Here is a 12,608-nt window from a genome sequence, read left to right on the forward strand (position 1 = left end):
GAATGGGTAAAGAAGATGTGGCACATATATACAATGGAATATTACTCAGCCATAAAAAGAAACGAAATTGAGTTATTTGTAGTGAGGTGGATGGACCTCGAGTCTGTCATACAGAGTGAAGTAAGTCAGAAAGAGAAAGACAAATACCGTATGCTAACACATATATATGGAATCTAAGAAAAAAAAAATGTCATGAAGAACCTATGGGTAAGACGGGAATAAAGGCACAGACCTACTAGAGAATGCCCTTGAGGATGCGGGGAGGGGGTAAGGTAAGCTGTGACAAAGTGAGAGAGTGACATGGACATATATACACAACCAAACGTAGAATAGATAGCTAGTGGGAAGCAGCCGCATAGCACAGGGAGATCAACTCGGTGCTTTGTGACCACCTAGAGGGTTGGGATAGGGAGGGTAGTAGGGAGGGAGAAGCAAGAGGGAAGAGATATGGGAACATATGTATATGTATAACTGATTCACTTTTTTATAAAGCAGAAACTAACAAACCATTGTAAAGCAATTATACTGCAATAACGATGTAAAAAAAAAAATCCATCAATATAATTCATCATGATAACAGACCAGAAAAAAAAAAAAAGAACACGTGAAGTCCTAGGTCACTCAATACTAAAGACTGCAGGAAGCAGCCAGGAGAGCTGTGGATGTCAACAGGACAATGTGAGGGCAAATTTTGCCTCTTCTCTTAAGAACTTAAAAAGTCCACAAGAAGGAGGCAACTCATTGAATGGGGTGGCCATGGACAAGTTACTTAACTTGGTTGCCCTTTAGTTTCCTCCTCTCTAAAAGGAGGATAATAATAGAACCTACTTTGTGTCATAATTAAATGAGTTAATTCATCCAAAGCCCCTAATGTCAACTGCTATTTTAGGCCCGTTTTAACTGTTAATATTTGCTAAATTTCTCTTTGAGCTCAGGGACCCTGTATTGAAAATCCTTTTTGGAATTTTAAAAGAAAATGTGTTAAGAGCAGAAGTTACAACTAGTGCTTGAAATTAATGAATTCTTTTAAAGACTCATTATTTGTGTTTCTATTTAGTCAGACCCACTTGTTTTTAGAGGGGTTTTAATTGAAATTTTAATTAAATGGGAGTTCACTTGACTTATAAAATGGTGTTTATTATATGAGTACTTTCTATTTTTATTATTTAACTTGACTTTGAAGATTATCTTCAACAATAAATTCACATCAATTTTGTCTTACTAGGTATTAACAGGTGATATCTGTTGAGATGACTGTAACTGAGCTACTTTAAAATTGGTGTTGGAAAAAACAAACAGCAACAGAAACTCTTTATCTTCTTATCTATATCATAAGCCAGAGGCAAAATTTAAGTTGCTGTTTGTGTAAGTGAATATGGAATACATAGGACCACAGATTATTAAAATTCATCAAAACAATTATCTAACAACTCTACTCTCTTTATTATTTCATGTTAATTTTAAATATATTTCTTTTTAAAAAATTGATGGTTTTCAGCCCTTGTCATTTTTGTTTTTTTCTGACTAATAATTATGGATTTTTCTTATTGTTACCAAATATAAGAGGATCTGGTGGAACTGTTATGAACCAGTCTTTGTAGAAACTGGTTAAAAATGTACTCTCCCTTTTAGGTAAAAGCAGCCTTTATCTCTGCTGTTCTAGTATTGCCATTGTTTTCCTTGTAGGCAAATTCAGAATGCCTTCTTCTTTAATTCAAATTTCTTAGCCATAAAACTTCTTGAAATGCTAAATGCCCAACATTTCTAGAGAGGTCTGGCATCTGTACTCACCATGTCACACACTGTGTGACAGCTCACATGTCACAAGGACAGTTTTATCAGGAAAACACAACAGGTGTTTTGCTACATCTTGATACTAACAATGAGGAGATAAAACACATATACTTTTTTATCAGTGTTTGTAAATCAGATTTTGAATTGGATACCCTCATTTGAAATTGTCATAGGAAAACCTGGAAGTTACTTAGTATTGTCCACAGATTTGACTAAGAGAGAATTTTGTACTTTCTTTTTCAATCTTGTGATCTCCCTGCTTTGCTTTCAAGATTTCCCCCCACTAGTTCATCAGTCTCTTATATAGCTTCTTATTTCAGCTAAATATAATTTGTTTTCTGTGTTCAACCAAAACATAGCCACTATTGCTTCCTTCCTTTTTCCATACATTTCTTCTTCGACACAAATTGTTTTCCCACACTTTTCAAGTTTGAACTTCTAGGCTTCTAGTCTCTGTCAAAATACTGCTAAACTCTTACTGTCTCTGGGGATTTTCTTTTATTTGATAGCTGAATATTTATTCCTTTACTTGCTGTTTTTAACAAATTTTATATTCATACCTTCAGTTGCATTGAAAATTCCTCAAATGATTCACTTTTCTACTATTTCTTGTAAGTCATCCTGGTGGTCCACACATCTGTACATAAAAATATTCTTCTCATACTATGAATTCAGTAAGCATACTGATAAAATTAAGCATATCACAATAAGAAGAATTTTAAGTTATACACCACTGTTTATGATATTTTATGTATTTTAGATTATTGTTCTGCACATTCTTTTAATATTTCCATCTGCCCTCTGTTATTATCTTCCCTGTATAAACAGTAAGCTCCTTTATTGTGGAGAATGGCTCTGTCTCCTTTTTCTTTCATATAAACCCCCATTATATCATGTACATTTTTTGAGACATAGCATATTAGCAATGGCCTTTTCAGCTCAGTTACTCTGTATGTTACATTATCAAGATTTTCTAAAATAAGATTTAAAATTATATATGAAACTTCAAGATAACTGTTGCCTCTAAACTTCAGGAGAGAGATTTGAAGTTCCACAAAGTACTGTAAAGTAATTACAAACTTCAATCCCCTAGCAGTTGTATTCTACATGGAAAGGTCTTAATTGGCATTCTGATTGGCATGGTTTGTAAGTACTGAATTTACTGTATATACTGAGTGAAGTGAAGGATGCCCTTAGTGGCTGAAGCTGCTGCCACAAATCTGTCTGTTTCCAAACCCTGGCACCTAAATTACACTTACACTTAAGCCACAGAGATGAAATACATGCATTAACACAGATGATCTTGCATCGTGACATGCTAGGACCATAAGGAATTGTAGCGAATTATGCTGTCCTTTTCCTCATTCTGGCTGGGAGGAAACTGAGGTCCAAGTTCATGTGGAATAGACAGCTTGGCAGAGGCTAGGTCTCTCAACTTCTCCTCCAATACCAGCTTGCCTGCACCCTGCCAGGATGTTGTATATGGAATATAATGTCATATTTTACTCCATAAAATCTTAGTAGGCAGAGACGAAAAATGCACACCAGGCTTTTCTTTGTACTTCTTGAAATTATGGATGGATTGAAAGCCAGGACTTGTGTTTCTTTGTTATTTAACATATGAATATGGGAGTGGGGAGACATGTACTGCAAGCATATAATGACTGAAGATGTTCTAAATTATGGTAGTTAAGGAAAATAAACAAAAATACTCTTTTGTCAACATTAAGTGACACTTTTCTTAACAGAGCTAAATATTGTCAGCACAATTAAAATTTGCCTATTTTTATTTTTTTTTTCCCAGCTACATGTGGTCATTTGAAAAAGCACACCTCAGCATGGTTCAGATAATCACAGGACAACTTGTTGAATCCTTTGATGAAGAATTTAGGACTCTCTATGCCAGGTCCTGTGTCCCCAGCTCATTTGCATGGGAAGAGTCAGCAAGGGTGAAGCACAGCAAAGCACTCTGGAAGAATGGCATTTACCAGCATTCAGTGTCTTCCTTAGCTTCCATTTCCAGCCAAAGAAACCTTTTTGGTACACAAGACAAAATTCATAAACTAGATTCTAACTACTTCATAAACAGAGGGATATATACTCTCAATGAACGTGACAGATATAACGTAAGAAATCATGCATACAAACCTCATTTTGTTCCCAACTTTAATGATCCAATCCATCGGCATCAACACAGTCAGATAAATGAAAATTGGAAGAGGCATAGTTATGCTGGGGAACAGCCAGAAACACCACCATACCTGCTGCTTAACAGGGCTCTGAATCGAACTGTTAATGCTCCCTATAATTGGAAAAGGCCTTCAGATAGTCTCAGTGTGGCATCCTTGTCACAGGGAGGCTATGCAGGCCACCAGAACACACCTGCCCAGAGTTTTGCTGACCGACTTGCCCAGAGGAAGACGACAAACCTTCCAGAAAGGAATTCCAACGTGTGGAGGTCTTTTAACGGGACAGATAATCATATTCGCTTTTTGCAACAACACATGCCAACCCTTGAACATACCACCAAGTCATTCTTGCGTAACTGGAGAATTGAATCCTACTTAAATGATCATTCAGAAGCTTCCCGTGATTCCAGTGGATCGGTTCTAGGTGACCAGTTTGAGGGCTACGACGGTCCTGAGAATTTGAAAGCCAATACCGTTTATACTCACTCTCGGCTTCGTTCTTCTTTTGTGTTTAAACCCACTTTACCTGAGCAACAGGAAGTTAACAGTTGTACAACTGATTCCTCAAGTTCAACAGTCATTGGTTCCCAGGGAAATCACACTCCTAAAAAGATCCCAGACACCCCAACAGGCGCACAGCATCCGACAGACAAATCCTCGCAGGAATCAACCCCCAAGCTCCCGTTGCAGTCAGAGGCACCAAAAACGCACACCCTACAGGTTTCCGAAAGCCACCTGGCAGTTTTAATCCCAACTACAAATGGCCCTACGGACTCAAACAACCATTTATATACAACTTTGTCTGTAAATAAGCAGACAGAAAACCTAAAGAATCAACAAAATGAGAATCTGCTTAAAAGGCGAAGTTTCCCATTCACTGACCACTCAAAAGCCAATTTAAATCATGGAAATAGTAAGCATTATATGTATAGCACACTTACCAGGAATCGAATTAGACAACCAGAAAAAACTAAAGAGGATTTGTTAAAAAGTTCTAGAAGTGTTCATAATGTGACCCATGCCATGGAAGAGGATGAGGAAGAGGTTACCAAGAGAGACCCTCCAAGTGGCACTGCTATCAGGTCAATTTCCATTGCTGCTTTGCTTGATGAGAATAAAGAAGAACCCAACAAAGAACTCACTTCCAAGAAAGAAGTGAAGGGTTCCCCAAGTTTTTTGAAAAAGGGATCTCTGAAGTTAAGGTCATTACTTAGCCTTACCCCAGAAAAGAAAGAAAATCTATCCAAAAATAAAGCACCTGCCTTTTATAGAATGTGTAGTAGTTCTGACACTTTAGTTTCTGAAGCTGAAGAGAATCAAAAACAAAAAAAATCAGAACCCAAAATTGATTCATCTCCTAGAAGAAAACATTCCTCTTCATCCAGCTCTCCAGGCAGCATCCACAAGGGTAAGGAAGATGTAGCAGTTCGTTCATCTCAGGGGATACATTCTTCATCTGATGAAAGTAACAAAACTATACCTTCTTCAGGTCCAGTTGAAAGCAAGTTCTTGGAAAAAGCAGGAGATGCCTCTGCCCCGAGATTCAACACTGAGCAGATCCAGTACCGAGATTCGAAGAAGATTAAAGCAATTGTTGTTCCTGAAAGAAAACCAGCTTCTTCTCCAAGACCGAAGCCCAATGATGAGCTTATAAGAACTCATTCAATTGACCGGCGTGTTTACAGTCGTTTTGAGCCATTTTGTAGTATTGAAAGCTCTATTCAGCCAACAAGCAACATGCCAAATACCAGTACACACCACCCAGAAATGAAATCCTCAACTATGGGCAATAGTTATGGCAGGTCCAGCCCAATGCTTAATTACAACACTGGTGTTTACCACTCATATCAGCCAAATGAAAACAAGTTTCGAGGACTTATACAGAAGTTTGGAAACTTCATAAACAAAAATAAATGAAATACTGTAACTACAAATAGACTTTAAAATACAAAATAAATGTGGCTATAAATATTTGTCCAAAGAACATTGTAGATTTTTTTTTGTAATATCCTAATAGATTTCTATGGGGGTGGAATTTTGGGTGTGAAGTATATGTTTACCAACTTACTAATGTATAGTAAAGTTATTGTTCTGTGTGATAAATTTAGTTGTGCTTAATTACACTATAGATGGAATGTCCATAAATACATGATTTTTAAATGGTAATAGTAAGACAAATGTAATGAAATTGTTTCCTTCAGACTGAAGATCTTCTTAAGTCTTAAATGGAAACTTTGGCGGAGAGATGGTATATGGATTTTAACCATTCATTGCAAATGCTTTCCTTATTAAAACGGATCATGGATCATAACGCTGTCAACGGTCCTTTATAGTACATCTTTGTGGGGTTTTCATACCTTCAAATTATGAGAAAATAGGACAAAGCCTTTGTGGTTTTTAATTACCTTTAAATTCTATGAGATAACTTGTATTTTATTAATGTTTTATTAATTTTTCTGTGGAACTGGTTGGGCAGCAACAGTACAATTTAAACCATATAGCACAGCACATTTTTAATTTTATCTGAGGTGTTTGCAAAGTATCAGCCTCAGGTAGTTCAAGTACACCATAGAAATTTATTTTCAGGATGTGCTTATTTCCACTCTGGACAAAGGGAGCCTGTGCTGCACTCCACCCATCAGCTGCTGAACTTTTACTGTCATTCTTTCCTTCAAACTTATAGCAAGCCAACAGGAATTTGGAAAACCTGAATTATTCCTCTCTTTTTTCTAATACAAAGAAGATTTTAGAAATGTAAACTTCTACATAAATTTTTATCTTGGATTAGTACAACAGTGCTTAGGTGTTTTGCTTGCAAAAGTCTTTGTTCTTTTCTATACTGTGCCAAATACACTCTGACTGCATAGTGTTTTCTTGAGAGAACCCTGATGAAAATGAGGAGAAGTGCTATCTGGCTTGTTTCTTCCATGATCTTGGGGCCTCACTGAAAGTTTTAAATCTTTCTATATCTTAATTTGATGATGATATGCAGTTCATAAGATACACTTTGCCTTTTTTAGAGTAATGAAATAAAAGCTCCATATCCATTACAGAGACTTTAACTTGGCTTTACTTCATCCACAAAGAACAGAATTCAAGAAACAATGCATCATTTGAGAAGTGGAAAGTGTTTCTATGAAACATTTTTTTTTTAGTTCCCCGACCAGGGATTGAACCCATGCCCCCTGCAGCGGAGTCTTAACCACTGGACCACCAAGGAAATCCCCTATGACACTTTAAATATATCGTTTAACACCTTCTAAGTTGCTATATGAGGCAGCATGTTGTTTTCAAAATTCAAGATTCAGTCAAATATTAATATCTACGTCAATACTAAGTAATTAAAATAACGATATTGAAATATCTATGTCATTAAAAAAATTTTCCACAGTATTTTAAAACCATGATAAGAAACATGTCAGGAAAATACACGACAGCAGCAGAAGAAAACCTAACATTCATAGACCAGGTCCTCAGCTAGAATCTAAAGTCCCCGCGGCACTATTTTGCAGCTACCATTGTCCTCATTATTTACAGGTGATAATTGCGACACTGAGACTCAGAGAAGTAATGCCCCAAACCACATCACCAGTGAGTCATGGTACTAAAGTGTCTATAACACTGTCACATCCTATTACCTCCCCAATGTGTTCAACACCTGCCTCACCGAAACTGTTGAGAATTAAATGAGAGAACGTTTATATTTCATGACTCAACAACGATCAGCTAGCAAAGGTTTCGTTGTCTTTCTCTTTTGCTCTCTTTAAGAGTTGCAGAAATATACAACTAACTATACAGCAATAGCATTTTATATACACAAATCCAGAATATAGTACTCAATGTCACATCATTCATAAAAGTAGATTTTAAAACTCCTGCTATAACATAGGGAATTTCCAAGTACTACGACGTGGGATTTGCTTGTTTTGGAAAGCTGAGTGTAAAAGATTGGAAAATTTGCACACTTCCTAATAATTTAACAGCATAAATATAAACATTAAGAGTGAACAGTCATTTTTCACAGGAAAAGTAGCCAAGTATATTTACAAAAGAAAAATGTATTTTTTAAGAAAGTGGCCTTTGGAATGTGTAGTTCCTTATAATAAAATAAGGAATTCAGTCACAATAAGAAAAGTGTTTCTAACTGTTAGCGTTTTAAATTTTAGAGTCATCTGGCAATTGTATGATCTTCACAGATTAGTATCAGATTATTAAAAAGCATTAGAATTGAGGTTTAATGAGTGAGAGAGGTTTTTCATTTTGCTCTTAGAAAAATTCACTTCTATGATTCTGGACCATAGTCATTTACTGATTTATCAAAGGAGAATCTGGAGTTAACCAAACCAGATTGACTTTAATATTACCCATTCTTTGTTATAGTGAGATAGGGCATCTTTCAGAGTGAAGGGACTAATGGGCTGTTGTTAGGCAGCTCTGAAATTGGAAGTCCTGAAATTTACAGCAATGCAACTGAAACTGCACAAAGCTGAAATTACATAAAGACTATAGAGTTTTAATCAGTTTAATTATATGCAAAAGCCTGTTGCCTTTTTGTACAGCAGCTGCCATAATTTCTGGAAACACAGATAGCTTTTAAGTAGTTCCTGAGTTCCTCCTCTCCCTGGTAGGGTTGGAAGCCCAGGGTTTCATTCCATCCACCTGTGACGGGTAGCTTGGGCTTTTTCATGGCAGATTTATTCCCCTCTGCCTCTTTTCTTATTTTCATTCTATATTTTTCCTCCAGAAATATCTATATGTCAGCATCTATACACAGTAACTTTCCAAAGTTTCTGAGACTGAGAAACTCCGCAGGGTTAAGACTGAGCAAGCATACAATGCTTCAGATAATTTACTCAGGGTTTTGAATTTTCAACAGACACACCCAAGCTTCATGGAGGTAATCATTTCAAGCAATATATTTTCTTTTTCTCCCCATATTAATTTTGGTGGAAAGATAATGTCACTTAGATGCAATTTTATATTAAAGTTTGGTGAGGCAATTTTTACTGTCTACATAGGACATTAGTTTGTAAGCAGAAACGCAGAAAATTAGGTACGATTTCAAAGTAGCTCTTGACAGTTTCAGAATAGTTTTAAGTGCCTGTATCCTGAACACACTGCTATCCCTCTGCTTCAGGGATTGGGATTGGCCACAATTCTGATGCAATGTGTTGAGGTCTGGGTATATGGTGGCCATCTACATTTGTGGAAACAAATATCTTATTTAATCTAGATGGCATCTAGTGTGACCCAGATAAGGTTGAACTATGGCTGCGCTCAACTATAACTTTACTCAAGATTTTCCAATTATTCAACTACTATCCCACAGATATTTGTCTTTTGTGGATATCTGTTGATTCTTAATGTGCCTATGGCTAAGAAGTATAAATTAGAATTATTGTTTTACATAATGTGTGACCTATGTGTGATGCTGTTTTTTTTAAAAAAAAAGTTTATCATGAGATTCATTTGGTTCTAGAATATTTAAAAAGAAAAAGATGAAATTATAAACCAGAGAGTCAACTTTTTATACATGTGCAATGTTAGCAAATATTCTTCCAAATTAACTTTTTTTATTAGATTTAATAAGTGAATATTAAATAATTTTGTACAAAATCTATGCATCAAGTTATTTATTTTTTATCTTCATACCCTGGATTTTGCCACTGACACTGATGTTTTTCACTTAGTTATTATATAATGAATTTAGATTTTTTCACATTTTAAAATATTTCTCCATAAATTTTGAAATAATCTCTTAATGCTTAATTTTTTGGGGGATTAACCATTTCATTTAACAATTTATCCACATTTGATATCCAGTGACAGTATTCTTCCCTTAACAGTATCACATACACTCATTCTCTTTCTATTTCTACTGGAATACAGTAGTTATTTTAAATAACTTGTGACTTTGAAAAATAGAGACTATTTTGTTAAAATATTGATAGCTGATTTTTGTAGAATTTTGTAGCATTTAGTTTAAGATATTCTGAATGTGCATTTGTATTACATCAGTTAGTGACATTATACAACCTGGAATCTGTTATTTATAAGCTACTTATAAGTAACTTATAACTCAAAGTACTTATAAGTTACTTATAAGTAACTTATAACTCATTATACAACCTGGAATCTGTACTCATTATACAACCTGGAATCTGTTACTTATAAGTTACTTATAAGTAACTTATAAGTTACTTATAACTCAAAATGCATTTTCCTTAGGAGAAAAAAATGTCCCTTATATCACAGATTAAGATGCCATTGAATTAAATAGTGGCCTTTTAAAGGCAAATGTGATTTTTAAGTAGGTACCAAAAATTTTAAATAGTTAAGAAAAAACAAACTTTGACTTTTTTTTACATTCACCATAAATGTCGATGTTTAAGAAAATTCTGGTTCAATGGGATAGTATGGGACATAGATGAGTTTTTACTTTTGCGGCCATCCTAAAGGAAACTTATGAATAGGCTCAATTGACTTAAGGAGTCATAGACCATCCTGAGGTAATTGAACTAGAAAAAAATAGAACGGCCTTAAAAGAAGTAAGTTTGTATCCTGATTGAGGAAAAGAATTACCTGAGGTAGGATTACCTGAGCTGAAAGCATTAAAAACAGAAAAAAGAAATATACAGAGGAATACTCTTGGGTTAACAAAGAAAAGTATAACACGTCTGATTGGACATTTCTCCCATAACTGTTTCAATAATCTAGCTCATTTATTTATTCACTACTCATACTGGGAACCTACTTTGTTCAAGGTGTGCAGGTTACAGTAGACTTTTTTTTTTTTGAGGTACGCGGGCCTCTCACTGTTGTGGCCTCTCCCGTTGCAGAGCACAGGCTCCGGACGTGCAGGCTCAGCGGCCATGGCTCACGGGCCCAGCCTCTACGCGGCATGTGGGATCCTCCTGGACCGGGCACGAACCCGCGTTCCCTGCATCGACAGGCGTACTCACAATCACTGTGCCACCAGGGAAGCCCCGCAGTAGACTTTTTTTTTTTTTTGGTAGTGTATATAAGTCCATGCCACTCTCTCACTTTGTCACAGCTTACCCTTCCCCCTCCGCATATACTCAAGTACGTTCTCTAGTAGGTCTGTGTCTTTATTCCTGTATTACCCCTAGGTTCTTCATGACATTTTTTTTTTTCTTAGATTCCATATATATGTGTTAGCATACGGTATTTGTCTTTCTCTTTCTGACTTACTTGACTCTGTATGACAGACTCTAAGTCCATCCACCTCACTACAAATAGCTCAATTTCGTTTCTTTTTATGGTTGAGTAATATTCCATTGTATATATGTGCTACATCTTCTTTATCCATTCATCCGATGATGGACACTTAGGTTTTTTCCATCTCCTGGCTATTGTAAATAGAGCTGCAATGAACATTTTGGTACATGACTCTTTTTGAATTTTGGTTTTCTCAGGGTATATGCCCAGTAGTGGGATTGCTGGGTCATATGGTAGTTCTATTTGTAGTTTTTTTTTTTTATATCTTTATTGGATTATAATGGCTTTACAATTGTGTGTTAGTTTCTGCTTTATAACAAAGTGAATCAGTTATACATATACATATGTTCCCATATCTCTTGCGTCTCCCTCCCTCCCACCCTCCCTATCCCACCCCCCTAGGCAGTGACAGAGCACCGAGCTGATCTCCCTATGCTATGTGGCTGCTTCCCACTAGCTATCTACCTTACATTTGGTAGTGTATATATGTCCATGCCTCTCTCTCACTTTGTCAGAGCTTACCCTTCGCCCTCCCCATATCCTCAAGTCCATTCTCTATGTAGGTCTGTGCCTTTATTCCTGTATTACCCCTAGGTTCTTCATGACATTTTTTTCCCTTAAATTCCAAATATATGTGTTAGCATATGGTATTTATCTTTCTCTTTCTGACTTACTTCACTCTGTATGACAGACTCTAGGTCTATCCACCTCATCACAAAGAGCTCAATTTTGTTTCTTTTTATGGCAGAGTAATATTCCATTGTATATATGTGCCACGTCTTCTTTATCCATTCATCCGATGATGGACACTTAGGTTGTTTCCATCTCTGGGCTATTGTAAATAGAGCTTCAATGAATATTTTGGTACATGACTCTTTTTGAATTATGGTTTTATCAGGGTATATGCTCAGTAGTGGGATTGCTGGGTCATATAGTAGTTCTATTTGTAGTTTTTTAAGGAAACCCCATACTGTTCTCCATAGTGGCTGTACCAATTCACATTCCCACCAGCAGTGCAAGAGTTCCCTTTTCTCCACACCCTCTCCAGCATTTATTGTTTCTAGATTTTTTGATATTGGCCATTCTGACTGGTATCAGATGATATCTCATTGTAGTTTTGATTTGCATTTCTCTAATGATTAATGATGTTGAGCATTCTTTCATGTGTTTGTTGACAATCTGTATATCTTCTTTGGAGAAATGTCTACTTAGGTCTTCTGCCCATTTTTGGATTGGGTTGTTTGTTTTTCAGCTGCATGAGGCGCTTGTAAATTTTGGAGATTAATCTTTGTCAGTTGCCTCATTTGCAAATATTTTCTCCCATTCTGAGGGTTGTCTTTTGGTCTTGTTTATGGTTTCCTTTGCTGTGCAAAAGCTTTGAAGTTT

At 36.1% G+C, this 12,608-nt stretch overlaps 1 protein-coding gene across 1 annotated transcript in view; it reads left to right on the forward strand.

Moving 5' to 3' along the window:
- Window positions 1–11,380, forward strand: part of SACK1B (scaffolding CK1 anchoring protein B) — an 88,670-nt gene extending 77,290 nt beyond the window's left edge. The window contains exon 5 of the mRNA XM_022581441.3: window positions 3,599–11,380. Within this exon, the coding sequence (XP_022437149.2) occupies window positions 3,599–5,900 (2,302 nt within the window). The 3' untranslated portion in view covers window positions 5,901–11,380. The remainder of the gene's footprint in view (window positions 1–3,598) is intronic.
- The last annotated feature ends 1,228 nt before the right edge of the window (window positions 11,381–12,608 follow it).

The sequence above is a fragment of the Delphinapterus leucas genome, chromosome 10 (genome assembly GCF_059928025.1).
Source record: "Delphinapterus leucas isolate spDelLeu-1000000601 "Yukka" chromosome 10, BTC_Dleu_Yukka2, whole genome shotgun sequence".
In the NCBI taxonomy this organism is placed as follows: domain Eukaryota; kingdom Metazoa; phylum Chordata; class Mammalia; order Artiodactyla; family Monodontidae; genus Delphinapterus; species Delphinapterus leucas.